The sequence below is a fragment of the Fusarium fujikuroi genome, chromosome FFUJ_chr05 (genome assembly GCF_900079805.1).
Source record: "Fusarium fujikuroi IMI 58289 draft genome, chromosome FFUJ_chr05".
In the NCBI taxonomy this organism is placed as follows: Eukaryota; Fungi; Ascomycota; class Sordariomycetes; order Hypocreales; family Nectriaceae; genus Fusarium; species Fusarium fujikuroi.
This window is the reverse complement of record NC_036626.1, coordinates 1,431,238-1,446,980: the sequence shown is the minus strand read 5'-3', so window position 1 is coordinate 1,446,980 and position 15,743 is coordinate 1,431,238. Positions and strand designations below refer to the sequence as shown.

General features: G+C 45.4%; 4 protein-coding genes; all 4 read left to right on the top strand.

Moving 5' to 3' along the window:
* Nucleotides 1-154: 154 nt before the first annotated feature.
* FFUJ_07226 (uncharacterized protein) lies at nucleotides 155-2,506 on the top strand (the record flags this gene model as incomplete). The annotated part of the gene is made up of 1 exon (XM_023577455.1): nucleotides 155-2,506. One exon carries the CDS (start codon nucleotides 155-157, stop codon nucleotides 2,504-2,506), a length of 2,352 nt encoding a protein of 783 aa, XP_023430524.1.
* A 1,075-nt stretch (nucleotides 2,507-3,581) lies between these two features.
* FFUJ_07225 (related to transmembrane protein 19) lies at nucleotides 3,582-4,823 on the top strand (the record flags this gene model as incomplete). XM_023577454.1 has 3 exons in its annotated part: nucleotides 3,582-3,767; nucleotides 3,821-3,902; nucleotides 3,949-4,823. 3 exons carry the CDS (start codon nucleotides 3,582-3,584, stop codon nucleotides 4,821-4,823), a joined length of 1,143 nt encoding a protein of 380 aa, XP_023430523.1.
* Nucleotides 4,824-8,395: 3,572 nt separating this feature from the next.
* Nucleotides 8,396-10,076, top strand: FFUJ_07224 (probable glutamine synthetase; the record flags this gene model as incomplete). XM_023577453.1 has 6 exons in its annotated part: nucleotides 8,396-8,398; nucleotides 8,454-8,576; nucleotides 8,860-9,194; nucleotides 9,242-9,324; nucleotides 9,426-9,512; nucleotides 9,592-10,076. 6 exons carry the CDS (start codon nucleotides 8,396-8,398, stop codon nucleotides 10,074-10,076), a joined length of 1,116 nt encoding a protein of 371 aa, XP_023431521.1.
* Nucleotides 10,077-12,950: 2,874 nt separating this feature from the next.
* On the top strand, nucleotides 12,951-13,930 carry FFUJ_07223 (uncharacterized protein; the record flags this gene model as incomplete). XM_023577452.1 has 2 exons in its annotated part: nucleotides 12,951-13,013; nucleotides 13,058-13,930. The coding sequence occupies 2 exons, from the start codon at nucleotides 12,951-12,953 to the stop codon at nucleotides 13,928-13,930; spliced, it is 936 nt and encodes a 311-aa protein (XP_023430522.1).
* Nucleotides 13,931-15,743: the final 1,813 nt, after the last annotated feature.

The following is a 15,743-nucleotide window of genomic DNA, read 5'->3' as shown; positions in this document are numbered from 1 at the left end:
ACGCCATTCAACCTCATACAAAGATCGTCTGCTCGGCGTTTCTACCGAGATCAGATCCCTTTTTGGCAAATTCCCCAGAGCTGCCAGTTTCTCTTGGCCCCCAGATTTGTCGACATATGGTAACTGATCCTTCAACATTTACACCTCGAGCAAGATGAGCTCCAAACATCCCTTGAGACGATCGTGTGCATTTTGTCGGGCGAGAAAGATCAAGTGCTCAAATGAAACCATCTGCGAGGCTTGTCGTAAGCAAGGTGCCGACTGCATCTACGACTTTGAGCCTCCAAGACCAAAGGGTCGGAACTTGAGCTTCGACAGCACAAAGGCCAACAATCATCTACAGGTGCGGAGTGAACATGAACTACCTGACAGTAAGAGAAGGAGATCGTGCTCTGCCAATTCTGCCTCTTCTATGTCTCCTGGCAGAACCCACGAAGATCTTGCCCCGTTGGCAGATGGCGTTGAGAGCCTTGCTGCATCCCTTGAGCAGATGTTTCAGGACAAGTTTTCCCAGTTGATTTTTGGAGAAGTAGGAAAAAACCAGCAGCAGCAAAGCACAGAGGTCAGGTTCACTAGCCTGTTGCCCCTGATTGCCTTTGACCTTGTCGCTTCTGTTGGCCAGAGATATAGCGACTTGGGGTCTCCTCAGTCCAATGAAAGCAACCAATTGATCCGGTCTGGATTATCCAACGATACTTCTACCAACATGTTCGACAATACTTCAGCATATTGTAGCCCTTTGTCTACCTTTAGCCATCGACAGAGAAACCAGCTTATCGACGTCTGGTTCTCCGCACATCCCCTAACATTTCTCATCTCCAAGACTCTGCTGCTTCGAGAAATCCGAGAAGATACCTGTGATGAGATCCTCATGGCTGTGATGCTAGCTGATGCTAGTTTCGTCGTCGGAGAGGAATCGACAGTTGCTCGTGGACATGAACTCCTGCAGTGGGCCAAGACTCAGCTGCAGATGCGGCCCTGCTATCACCCTTCCGAGGACAACGACGCTGTATACTCTGGTGTCCCTACGAGAGTTTATAAAGGGGTTACCACAGCACAGACTTTGGTCTTGCTGGCCTGGAACGCCCTATCTTTCCACGAATTCCGCCGAGCGATCTGTTATATCGAAGTCGCAAGCAAGTTGGTTACCGAGATCAAGGATTGTATGTCGAAGGATGCCTCCCAGCCGAACTCCAGCCGCATAAATGGTGTTGACGTCCTTGATGTCGAGAAAGAAGTTGTCTCCAATCTTTGGTGGACAACATATTCTCTTTACATCTGGACCTCCATCCAAGCAGGAGTGTTGCCCAAAACCACACCGTCAACCTTTGACCTCGAATCTCTGCCCGCGACCTCAGCCTCATCGGTTACCATTCAGCTTGACCTCGTCTCTGAGAACTTCAACACTTTGCAAAAGCAAAAGGGTAACATTCGAGAAATGAGGCCTCTTGCGCAGGTTGTCAGCACTGTTGCATACCTGTTCTCACAAATCTCGGATCAAACCGCATCAAAACATGGCGTTGGTATCTGTAAAGAAGCTATCCGCTCTTTTAGTACTAATACAAACGATCCGAAAGCAAAAGGTCAAGATGATGACAGATTGTGGCAACTTCTTGTCGCCTTCCACCATACCATGATCATTCAGTTCCTCTTCCCCAAGAATGGCTCATTCTACGACCAAGTGGTGGTCCCAGCTGAGACTGTTCATCAATTTTGCGCTTCTGTAGAACAAATCATACAGTCCCTTTCGCCAACTACCAGGCAAATCAATCAAAACTCAGCCTCAACATTCCAGCAACCCCTCTCTAAAGCTCTGTGTACTCTCATGGATACTTGTTCCCGAGCCTTCAACTTTCTTCGGGATAACCTAGGGCTTAGCCTGGATCATAGCTACTTCCGTCCAGAGTGGGATAACCGTCTCTGTTCGTTGGCAAGCTCCTTGTATACAATCAGCAAAGACGAGCGATTCTACCAAGGCACAACCTTGCGCAGTGTGCGGAAGCAGATTAAGTCATGTGCTCGTGCTTTTGGCAGTAATAGCAATACCAACGCGCTTGGGTTGTTGGAACCGAGCATGAACTCTATGCGATCTATGTCGCACTCCCCTCGGAGCCAAGCCAGGCCTCAGAATGGCTTCATCGCGAGTAATGAACCCTTGACAGATATGCCATCGCCCTTTCAGGCTGAAGCTTCTTCGGGGGTATCTTCATCTATGCCATCCTCGTCAGGCTCATCTACTAGTGTGTCAACTCACTCGTTCACCCAGTTTGAGGAGATGAACAAATGGCCAATCAACGAGACTTTTCCCCATGGTATAATGTCTACCAGTATGAACTCTCCCCCAATTGTTCAACAAGGGATGTGGTACTCGCAGGCACCCCCTATGGTGAACTTCGAGGCCGCGGGTCCTGTCTCTCTCCAGCATAGCCAGTGGGCTTGGCCACCCACAAGTGGCGAAGAGGCACCATACATGTCTTTCCAAACACTAGATATGGATGAGACCTGAGTATGAGTTTTAGGATGTCAGTTTCGATATTGGATGAATGTAGTTATGATAATAACGGACAAATCAGAATGAAGCGTGTTATTTGGTTATTGGCGGACTATAAAATTGGAACTCGCCGCTGGCGGCATCGATGTTTGCTACTGAGCATTGCGTGCGGTGGGTCAGTGTTTTATTATATATATATTTTAATCAAGTGTTGGGGGGGAATTCGAAACTTTGATAAGGTCGCCAGAAAAGCATGTGTGTCATATCTATAGTTTTATCTACCTTTCGCAAATGATCAATACCTAGTTATCGTCACTAGAGTTCATCCTTATACTTTTGTGACCGTACTAAACAAGAAGCGAAAAACGTAATCCTTATCATACTTACAGATGCTCCATCAACAGGTACTTGTTGTTAAAAGAGCTAACATATTAATGAGAGGCTGATAAGACCAAATTCACCTTGAATCATGCTAGGAAGTAAGGCCTGTATGAAAGATAGTATTCCAGCACCATGCTATAGCTTTATACTTTTCGCGCGGATGGGAACTCCGAGTTTCAGGGTAGGCTCTTTTGACATGGAACTTTACTCAAGTGCCTATTTAGAACTTGAGCTACTTTTCCTCTGGGTATCTTTGTATCAGATACAAGGCCTTCTTCCTGATGCTTTGCTTCCGATTCAAAATCTTGGTGCAACCTCAACCCATCATCTTTATCTTCAAAGAGGGGAACCAGGAATGATGTGCTGGTGATGGAAGCCATTACACAGAATCGAGTAGTAGTTGAGAAGTCGATAGAGATCGCTTAGACATAGGTAGCTTGGAAATTATTGTCTATAAAACGCGACGTCCCCTCTCCTATTCCAAAGCCGGGCATTTTATTATTGTCGAGCGACGTTCTTGCTCAAGCTATTACACGTGGTTGTATTTCTCCTTCCACGCCATTATCGCTGACGTCAGCTGACGAGGGTAGCTTGATGCCAAATTGACTAGCTCTTGCAATTAACCACAAGGAAGCTCGACAACGACAAACCTCAGCTCACTTTTTGCGCCCTGAAACTTCAGTATTCTAAGCGCCCAAGTCCATCAGCCATGAGATTGCTATATGCTCTCCCCGCAACTTGCGCGCTCATCTACCGCGCCAAGAGCAGGAATTCTTTAACGCCCGCTGGCATCTTCGCTGCGACTCTGACAGCTGCCGCACACGCCTACCACCCATGGAATCTTCCATTTGCACTCCTATGCGTATTTTTCCTTGCCGGAACACGCGTAACACACGTAAGTATTTGCGCCCGCTACAAGGGCAAGGGAGATGTCTGAAAACGGCCCAGATCAAAGAAGGCATCAAGGCCAACTATACGCTTCGTTCAAAGGGTACATCTGGAGGAGAAGGGCCTAGAACACATGTTCAAGGTAAGCACTTGAAGCCATTCATGAATCAATTGACTGATCTGTCAAGTCCTCGCCAACAGTTTGATGGCCTCTGTCCTCTCCGTCCTCCACGCGAACCAACTACGAAAACGAGAAGCCGCATTCGCCGATCCTAATACTCCGGATCCCACGGGATCACTATGCTTTTCATGGGGCGGTGACCTCCTGGTCGTTGGAATCATTGCCAACTATGCGGCCGTCGCGGCCGATACCTTCAGCTCCGAGCTTGGTATCCTGTCTTCAGGACAACCTCGGCTGATCACATCACCAACACTCCGAAAGGTGCCTCGCGGAACAAACGGTGGTGTCACCTTGCTAGGTTTAGGTGCAGGTTTGTTGGGGTCAATGATTATTGTCACCGCATCCATGATATTCCTACCGTCCTGTAGTGAGGACTCATCTCAGACGCCCGCAGGCGGTGCCCCATGGACGATGCTGGAGCGACGCAAGTTCATGGGGTTCATGGTGATCTGGGGTGCTCTTGGCAGTGTCTTGGATAGTTTCTTGGGTGGCCTATTCCAACGGTCAGTCAGGGACGTACGGTCTGGTAAGATTGTCGAGGGAGAAGGAGGCAATCGCGTCCTAGTAGCCGAATCCGGCACGGACGCGGCCGCTCATTCGAATGTCAAGACCGAGATCATGCAGAGCGAAGCAAAAGAGAAGCTTGGTGGTCCCGCTATTGTGGACGATGACGATGCTCATGCTGGTGTCTACGATCATAAAGACAAGCACCGCAAGTCAAGTTTTGGTGATCAGCGACCGTCGCGGGCTATCGAAAACGGGTGGGATCTTCTGGACAACAATGATGTCAATTTCCTCATGGCAGTTACGATGAGCATTGGCGGCATGGCAGTAGCGAGCTGGTACTGGGACGTGCCCATACAGAGCGTCATGGGTGTGTAGAAACGCAGTTAGCGACGTCATTTTGAGGGTCAAGGCAATTCTTGACCTTGGCCCCTTCCTGCCAAGACCAATGAGAATAATGTGATGTAAAGAGCAACTCCCTTTGCCTTCTGGTGCCCTTTGATCCATCACGAGATTTAAACCACCATTACCCGTTGCCACTGGGTGGTGTTGAACTGCGTCAAGACGCACGCAAATGCTGAGTGCTCCAGCTTGGCACGGCCAACCCCCCCGGTGAAAGTCCGTCACCCCGTCAATCACCCCGCCGGGTCTCGGCGTGAATCGCAGCATCTCGGAACGCCAAACCCGGAGTTGACTCCGTGGTGGGTAAACTTTTGAGTCCAATGCGAAATCGGCAGATTTTGATTTCAAAAGCCGGCGCGGTATCTCAACAATTAGACTTAATCTCATTCGCGCAAAGAGTTATCTGGACGTGATTCCATCACCCAATTCTCCAGATCTCGGAGGACGGGAGGGTGGGAGCGAAAAAAGCCAAACGATTTACATCCCCCTTCTGGCGATCCAATAGACATGAGGCCTTTAGTGATCGAGACTAATTACTCTTTCTCTTCCAGAGATAGGAAGATATCGACGGGAAACCTGGGGTAAGCCCAGAATCGGATCAGTTCCTGTTGCTCATTTAAATGTGTAATAGTCTCAAGCTTGAGTCTGATTGGTCTGGTAATTTTCCAATGAGTCAAAATGGGGATTGCGGGGGGGCGGCAGATCTCCATCTCAGCAGTGTGGGAGGACATTGAGCAGGAGCATTGCCTCTTTGAGTGGCTATTCTGCTATTCTGAGGCAGTAGAAACCTTTGATGAGTTTTGAAAAAGGCAGTACCATTTTAGAAGAGTATGATAAAGTTAGGATGACTCTAGTCTAAGAAAGCGGGCGCAACTGTGGTATTGGGGGTTTAGTCATAGTTGCCAAAGTTTCGAGCACTTGCACCTGCGCTGAGATAATATTCTTCCACTCACAGAGTAGGAACGATCTGCATAACTCTGGTTAACCTCACACGAGTCTCTACTGAGAAGAAAATTTCTCCTGGACATCTTCAGACGCGCCCTCTAATCACTTTGGTATTATTCTTCCTCTTGGCCTGCCTTATCATTACCATATATTTACTTGAGAGCATGTCAATTAAGTTGTCGGAATATGCATTACCCCTGGCGTCGTCAGGGGCTCTACCAGTATCTTTTCATGGTCTCGTGCGTGTGAGCCCACTGACAAGAACCGTTCGTTGCAGCCAGTCGGATTCAGCTCGGGAATAATTGAACCCTGACACCGGCAGAATGGAGTCCTCCAGTTCTAGCTTAATTATGATTTATCCAAGGAGAAATGGAATAGGTGAGTAAAATCGACTGACACGACCGGACCGACGCTAACAGTTGACGGCAAAACCCCAGCAATTCAAACATTCAACTCATGGCGTATACCGAAGCCGGAGACTACAGCCTCTCGATCCAGGACAGGGCAGACCTGGAGAAGTGCCTCAAAGTCTGGAGTGTTCCGAAACCGACATTGCAATTTCGTACAGTCTGGGGAAATGGAAGAAGACCTGAAGATCCGAATTGATGAGCGATTTACACTTCGGTAAGTGATGACATTAGCCAACCAGAGACGAAGATATCTGAAACGGCTTTGAAGCCGTCGGTCGAAACCCAACGTGAGATAACAGTCATTATGCAGAGCATGCCTTGAGCCAATCACGACTCAATGATAAGAACCTGCAAGTTGCTGCCCATCTCGGGTGTGTGGCTTGGGTTCGTTGGGTACGGTATTCTTTTTTTGGGGTGGCGTTGGTGACAAGGCTGGGTGTGCTTGGAGAGACACCGACTCGTCGCCGGGCAGCGCTGAGAATGAACCCCAAAAAAGAATCAGTGATTGAAAGCACTACACTCCGGCCGAGGTGTTGCTGCCCATGGTTGGACAACTTAAACAAGAAACAGGGCGTTCTTACCAAAACGAGTATGGTTGGCCTGGGGCTCAGGAAACGATTTGGTAACAGATCAGGGACAAACCGGAACCACCGAGGCTGTCGGGAATTCTGGAGAGTCACAAGCACCAGGCCTTTAGCGGTTCTCAAAATAGCTGGGCTTGGCTCCTGAGCATGGAGTATTTTCGGGACATCCATGGCTCACATCAGAAGGGCTCAGGGCGCAGTCTGGTCCTGGAACGGCTTCTGACGCCTGTGTGCACCTTTGTTGCTTGTGTCCTACAGCATGTGCGAATGTGGGCCAGACGTACCTGGTTACAAGGATTGCACCTGTCCCACCCAACCCCAGAATCTTTGCCCACGAAAGGCGCGGGCACCATCAGATAGCCTCTACTTGAGAGTGGGAGGGAATTTTGGGGGTTCAATTTCCTGGGGAAGAAGACGGAGGTGCAACGGGATGCCTTCTTATCTATGGTTTACGGATAAAATACTGATCTACTCAGGGACGACTGCATGAAGCTTTTGAATGCAGGATATACAATTGGTCTGAATTGCCAACGCTGGGAACACATGGTTTTCGCCTTATCTCACCCCCACTATTCCTTATCCGGGCATGCGTGCCACATACGCACAACCATACGCGCAATTAACTCAACTTTAACGTGTTAATGGGCCATTGTTGCGATAAGACTTTGGGTCAATTAGTTGCTGGTATACTGGACCGCATTTCCTCAATGGAGTCGAGGCTCCGTAAGCGGAGCAAAGCGGTTTATATCCGCCTATTTTCAGATAACTAATTGTCAAAGAACAGATTAAGCCGGCACTGAGCCGAATCGTCATCTCAATCAGCGACCAAACCTCGCCGGCCCGGTGATGATTAGATACGGAGGCTGATGAAAAGCACCGCCTTATGCCGCTGGGGATACCCGCTGAGCGGCTGTGTCAAAAAAGTATGAGTACATTACACATACACCGTCTCCGCCGAAGCCGCCCCGTTATGTCATACTGTTTTCAGCACTATTACGAGGCGGCAGTACCCTGAAAGTTTCGCTACGACAGCGATACTACCCACTGAAAGAGGCAATGTTGCAATTCAGCCGGCGGCCGGAGAAGCACTCACGAGCTGAAGACGGGTGGTGCAATTATGGAAAATGCGTTCCACTTATTGAGGTTATTGGCTTCTTCTTGAGTTGCTCCTGAGTACGCAGAGTCCAGTTGCGGTAGGCATGTAGTCTTTCTATAGCACGCACTCGCAACGAAAAGCAGATGATTTATGTCGAAGTATCTTCCCTGTGCGTGGTGTCTTTTTAAACTATAAACCCACGCCCCCCTCCATAAAGAGGTCGTGTCGACGGCCAATCGAGGATTACATCAAACCCCACTCTGAAAGCCGGTAACATTCACGCCCCTGCATCCGGCCACAGGGAATCCTTATCTTTTGGTGGGCGAGAGCGTCAACCTTTCTTTAGAGGACGGCTCGAATCCGTAAACATAAAACCCTCGACGCCCCGACCTCCCTAGACTTCTTTTTCGATCATCCTACACATATTCATTTGATTGCTTGATACATTTGTATCTCGTTTCGTATTTCCTCACTCGCAATCCATCTTATCCCCGTATCACAACCACATTCACAATGGTTCGTCATTATCAACAAGATTCGATGTTATGAAGTCAACTAACAATATGTACAGGCTACTCCTATCACCTCACGGACGGAGACTCTCCAGAAGTATCTCAAGCTTGATCAGAAGGGTATGATCATGGCTGAGTACGTCTGGGTTGATGCCGATGGTGGCACTCGTTCCAAGTCTCGCGTAAGTCCATACCGATTCTATCTCCCGGACCCACTCTTGCTCTTCCGATCCGAAACGACGAGGCCGGCCGATCGCCGACCTCCATCAAGCGGCACTGTTTTGAGCCTCGGAAGCGGTGTCGCGCCTGCCTCGTGGAACGATCCTTAAACTTGAGATTAAGCTTGTTTTCCACGATGCGGGGATGCGTGGCCCGATCTCTTGGGCCCACGCTTTCGATACCAGAGGGAAGGAGCAAGGGAACAGGAGCGACGTAAAATTTGAACATCAACTTACAAAGCCACAGACATTGCCCGAGAAAGAATACAAGCCCGAGGATCTTCCCGTTTGGAACTTCGATGGTTCTTCCACTAACCAGGCCCCTGGTGACAACTCCGATGTCTACCTCCGTCCCTGCGCCGTCTACCCTGATCCCTTCCGCGGCTCTCCCAACATCATTGTTCTTGCTGAGTGCTGGAACGCCGATGGCACTCCCAACAAATACAACTTCCGTCACGATTGCGTGAAGGTCATGGACACCTACGCCGACGACGAGCCTTGGTTTGGCCTCGAGCAGGAGTATACCCTCCTCGGCTCTGACAACCGACCCTATGGCTGGCCCGCCGGTGGTTTCCCTGCTCCGTAAGTCAATCCCTACATTCTTTTCGCATTGACTAACGATTTCATAGCCAAGGCGAGTACTACTGTGGTGTGGGCACTGGAAAGGTTGTCCAGCGCGATATCGTCGAGGCCCATTATAAAGCCTGTTTGTGTAAGTTAAATCCTCGGAAATTTGGTATCAAGCTTTCAAAGTTTCGATACTATAGCTGTTATCTGATCAATGCTTCTCGGTCATATCTAACTCGTTTCCAGACGCCGGCATCCAGATCTCTGGAACGAACGCCGAGGTCATGCCTGCTCAGTGGGAATATCAGGTCGGCCCCTGCACTGGCATTGCAAGTAAGTCCATGGAGACCCCGCTTAAACCTCGGGATTCCCCACAAATCGCAAGATCTCCGCTAACCACCAAACTCGTCAGTGGGCGACCAACTCTGGATTTCGCGATTCTTTTTACATCGAGTCGCTGAGGAATTCGGTGCAAAGGTTTCTTTGCACCCCAAGCCCATTGCTGGCGATTGGAACGGAGCTTTAAGTTTCCCTGGTCTCTGTTTCATATCCCTGATACTAATATCTTTACAGGGTTTGCACTCCAACTTCTCCACGAAAGCAATGCGCGAGGAGGGTGGTATGAAGGTTATTGAGGAGGCCCTGAAGAAGCTTGAACCTCACCACGTCGAGTGTATCGCAGAGTATGGTGAGGATAACGAATTGCGTTTGACCGGCCGTCACGAGACGGGATCCATCGACAGCTTTTCTTGGGGTGTCGCCAACCGTGGCACAAGCATCCGCGTGCCACGCGAAACGGCTGCTAAGGGCTATGGCTACTTTGAGGACCGCCGTCCTGCTTCCAACGCCGATCCCTACCGCGTTACCAAGGTTCTCCTCCAATTTTCTATGGCTTAGAGCGAGTTTTAGAGTTTTTGCTTTCTGATGACATGGTCTACGGCGTGAAGGTTTGGGAAACTATTGATTACATAGATAGCATGAAAGCTTGTCCTGAAGGACAGTAATGACAACCAATCAGTAAAATATTTCTTCAATTCTACCAATACGATTACTGCGAAACAAACAATATGGCAGATATGTCGTTCAAATTAAGCTTATTTTAAGAACGTGGAGAAAGGTCACGTGATATCCTCAGTTTGTTAATCGCGCGCACCTGATGGATATCCGACATCTCTAACTGCTGGAAGGTGCCTCCCATGAAGATATGTATTCGGTAGTCCAGCGGTACATCACCAGTGTTGCAGTAGCTCGACTTGGCGCCAGCTACCTAGTTATTGCTTATTTGCCGTTGTTGCGTTGGAGACGCTGGCTGACTGTGGTGGTTATCCCTTGGCTAATTTAGTGAGCAATCGTTTGAGACTTTGTTTCCTTCAACAATATTATGTGTTGGTCTGTGGTATCACACTGACAAGCAGAGGCCATCTGATACTAACTGAATCATATCCCAAGGTACAATTCGGACAACGAAAGAGAGCACTACTGGAACATACTATCTTCATAATGTCTTCACGAAGCCAATATTCTAAATATTTCATTGTATAGCGTTATTCCCATCAACAATACAATGATCTTTCTGAACCCTCTCTTAGTGGCAAGTGGGACCACGCCAAAACCCAATTTACGGAGCAGGAAGGGACACTTGATGTGGATGGACTGGTAAGGAAGGAATAAAAAACAAGAATCATCAAAGATAAACAGCAGCAACGGTGAATGACTCTTAAAATTAGCCACAATTTCAATGATAAGTTGAGCCTGTTGCCATCTTGACCAGCACTCAAATCCCTTTCCGACAATTATTTATCTCACGTTTCGTCCAAAGAACAAAACATGATACCGAGAAGAAAACAAAAGGGCAGGAAGGACCAGGCGTCAAGAGCTCGGGTCAACTTGCCAATTCTGCCTCAAAACGTCATCAACAACAACGTACCTTCTCTCGATCATAGCCATGGAATAATTTCAAGCCAAAGTTTCCATCATATCCATTTTGACCCCCATTATCCTAGTCAATCATGCAATTTCGATATGTTAGCTGCAAAATCTCACAGATTATCCCCCGAGGATCATTAGTGGCTATCGAAAAACCACACGTTGCCACGAAAATTTCAGATCGAGCGGTTACCTGAAGAGTTGGCGTGACGAATAATAGCAAGCAAGTTTAATACTCGGCATAGCCTCCATAGTGATTCATTTCTGACCATACAACTAGACCACGATAGAATTATTAATGGTAACTACGGACAAGCACGAGCGGCCAGTTGAAACCCTGGTCGTTGCCGCCTTTAGAACCATCAATTTATATAAGCGACAGACACGTTGACCTACTGAATTATCACAGTCATCACAGATCATGTTGAGGGTGAGGGACAATAATACCCCTCAGAAATGTGAGTGCTGCACACCACAAAACCTAGGATCTGACTTAGCCGTTACCAACACCAGACCTGCATGTGCCCAAGTCAAGGCTCCTCTTCCATTTTCCAACATCATCTTATACGACTGAGTATAGCCGCGTTGCTTCCTCCAACTACACAGCCTACTCCGAAACGTTGAAATGTATGCTGGACGGGCATGGGGGCGAGTGGTGGGACCTCCAAGCCCCACAGACCGTGTAAATTAGGCTCAACCAGTACATATGTTTACAGATGCAACTACTATTACTATACTGCAGCTTGCTCCGGCTACGACGAGCTCGTCTGACGACCTCCCCTTCCTCGGACGTGGCTTCGACATTACAACCAAACCCGGAGGACACCTTCATATACCAAGGTCGGCACTATGAACACGGGACCTCGCCGACTCTGAGGTATGTTTTGAAATGCCACTATTTTGACCAATAAATAAGATTCTCGCTATCGGACTGAAGAGACACACACCAGAATGCTGATATTCGAGCAGATCAGAAACCAAAACAGTCTCGATCAGAAACACACCATGCCACCATACGAGCTACAGTCGACGCTCATGATATCTGTCCTATGATACGAGCATCACTGGCGACAAGGCTAGGTCATCTGCAGTTTTCTCAATTTAGTACTCGTATCAACGACACGAGCAGTGTCTTTATACGTCACAAAGGTGTGAAATATAAGCGAGGCCAGTTGCGTCACTTAGGTCAAGGCTAAAGTGGCAGCTAATATGACATGGAAGTTGCGGGCACGACGTCCAGCAACTGGATCACAACAAATCACGTCTCAGGATGATCATTCCCATGGATTGCACATCAATATACGCATATTAACGAGCGCGTCCATCGTCGTGACAAGCTGTCATCATGGTAGAAGGCATAGGGAAGAGCACAAGGATCCCATCCTGCCGAATCTATCGCGACCTTGGTTGGCTCTATACCCCGGCTCGACTAGTAAGGTCCGCTCTTTATCTTTCTGCCCATTCGTTTGTCATTCTGACATATGCGAGTCTTAGGAGATGCTCTGCGTTACGTCATGGCAGATCAATCATCATCATGTGGCAGGAAAAGAAAGTGGAGGAGAAACTGGCATACCTCGTCTGATCGTCGAATCAAGGATCCCTCTGCGCAAAACCCGGTGCCGTAAATTGATAGGACACATGGCTAGGTAGTACACACAAAAAAGCGACACTCCGACGCTCCGCATAGGGACGAATGGTGACACTGGTCCAGATGAAGCAAGAGAGCGCCCAATGGCACCAGAAAGTCTCAGCCATTGGCAAGGGTTGGCGCCTCAAGCGCTCGATTATTCAACATTAACGGCGACAACGCATATCAGATTCGACGGCGTTGAATAGCGGCGAAAGATGAGGTCTAGACGCCAGGCAGTGACTGCAATTCGCAAACGTGACGGCTTTGTTGATACGTCAGTTGGCAGAAAGAGGCAAGGCAATTGTCATCACTTATCGCATAGGTCAAGTGCAATGTCACCGTCGCCATCCCCGATAACGTCCTGTTGAACGTCGATGTTAATAGCCCGGGGTTGAAGGTCGGCCTAACCCCTAGGTACAGGAACTCGATCTGGCTTATGCGAGTCATCGCGATGTGGGAGTATAGGACTATAAACAGGGAACCGGCAAGACCTACACTTTTATATTACCCTCCGGATTTCTCTTTCGTGGTGCTCGACATCGAGGTCAGCATATACACAAGGAGCGGTAGCTTCCCGCCCCTGGACGACGATATGATTCCCATCTGCACCACTAACGTGGAGTGGTACGAGTCTACAGAGAAGGACGTGTGCTTCTGCATCTACAAGTTAGGGAAACATACGACGTTTGAATATCGAGCTCGGGAGGACACCTTTCGCGAGCAAGGCGAGAACTCGCTTGAGGCGTGCAGAACCGCGTACAAGATCTTGAAGAGGCTCTTGCCCGAATTCCTCAACATCCTCAACGGCTTCGTCCTCAACTTGAAGAGAATAGCCACACATATCGTGCGAAATCTTGGGGCTAATGTTAGAGAAGAGGCCATTGGGCAACAGCAGATCCGGGATGCACTGGAACTTACCCAGTGGGACCGTGACCATTGGGATTTCGGTGTTGAAGACGAAGATGATGAGGAATGGCCCTTCGGCGTGATGAAGTTCTCCCGCCTTGGCCAGATGATCAATCCTACTGGTAAGGTCATGAGCCAGCAGAGCACCGTCATAGACAACGTTAAGAGAGGCGCGTCGAACCTGATAGTACGGAAGGCCAAATCGACATCTGTGCCAAAATTCATCTTGAGGGATTTTTTTTACTCTATCTACCCTAATGTAGCACTAAAGGCCCCTTTAGGCTTTTAGGTAATATAATATTATTATATTAAATATTATTGCTATAATATAGTATTATAGACTAAAGCCTATATTAAGGGCTATAGCCCTCTCTCTTATATATATCTATATAAGCCTATAGTATGCCATTTAAAGCTAAACTATTTACTTTTACTTTTATTATTATAGATTATACTAAATTCTACTTTAAAACTGGCTGTAGCTATAATAAATTTTATATAGAATTAAAGGCCTTTAGAGAAGTTAGTTTTTATCTATTCTATTAATAACTACTTATTAAAGCTATTAAGGTTATTAACCTTACTGTAAGTAGCCTCTTTAGGCCTAGTTTAATAATAATTTAAATTAAATAAATATAATTAATCTTTATTATATATATTAATACTATTAATATAGCTATTAAAAGCTAGTAGTATAGTATTGCAGTAATAAGCTATAAGAGTATAATTACTATTAAATTAAAGGCTATATTTTATAATACTTTAGGATACCTTAAGGAAGTTATTTTAGGTATTTTTATATTAAAGTATAATAAAGGAGTTAAAAGTAAGAATATTAAAAGTAAGATTATAGCCCTATTAGGCTTTATATTTTTATTTTATAATAAAATAGTTTATTTTATTATATTAAGCTACTATAAAGAGTTTTTATTAATAAAGTAAAAGCTTATTAGTAGCTATATTATTAATATATATTTAAATAGACTTATTATATATAGAGATACTATTTATAAGACTTTATAGCTAAAGGACTTTTTTAAGGCAGTAAGTATTATACTTTTTATAAGGGCTAAAGCTTTAGTTTCCTTTATGCTTTTATACTTTAATATATAAAATAATTTAAAAGATAGTAATACCCTATGGCCTAATAAGCGGGTAATTAAGTAGGTAGAAACTAAAATACTTACTTTAAAGTATATAATAAAGATTAAAAGGGAAATAAAGAATAAGAAAGAATCTATATAAAATAAAAGGAAGGAAAATAATATTAAAGCTAAAATTAAGGTTAAAGTTAAGGCTAAAAAGATAAAAGGTAAAGAAAAGAGATAATATAAAGATTTAGATATATTTAAGGCATTTCTTTAATTTATAATATTAGATAAGGATTAGAGAGGTAAGGAGGATAAGGAGAAATAAAATTAGGAAAAAGCTAAAGGGCGCCCTTTATAATTAAAGGCCCTACTATAGAGATTTAAGGAATAGTATAAAGCTAGCTTTTAACCTTATAATTAATCTTATTTTAATTAATATTATCTTAAGTCTTTTAGTTAAGTAGCTATATATTAATATTATATATAGTTAAATAAGACTATATATAATTAATCCTACTTATAGGTATTTCTAGAAGATTAATAATTAGCTATTTCCTATTAAGTATATATACTTTTAATTATATCTATAGATATAAGTATATAGAGAGTTTTAGGTTTTTAAGGGTATTTTAGGGAAAGATCTGCCCTTTAAGAATCTTTTTATATACTGTAATTATATCTTGAGGTAAATATATATTAAGATTAATATTATTATATTTAAAAAGCTCTTTAAAAGGCTATAGTTAATTAAATAGTATTAGATAAGTATAACTTTTTATTTTATGGATTTCTGGCTAATAATATAAGACTTAAGGCTAACTAAAAAGAATATATAGCCTATTATACTATTTATAAATATAATATAAATTCTATATATATATAAATTTAGAGAGTTCTATATATATAATTAGTATAAAAAGATATAAAATAGTAATTTAATTTAAAATAGAATTAATAGAGAAATGCCTATTAGCTATAATTCTTTTAAAATACTCCTATAAGCAGTTAGTA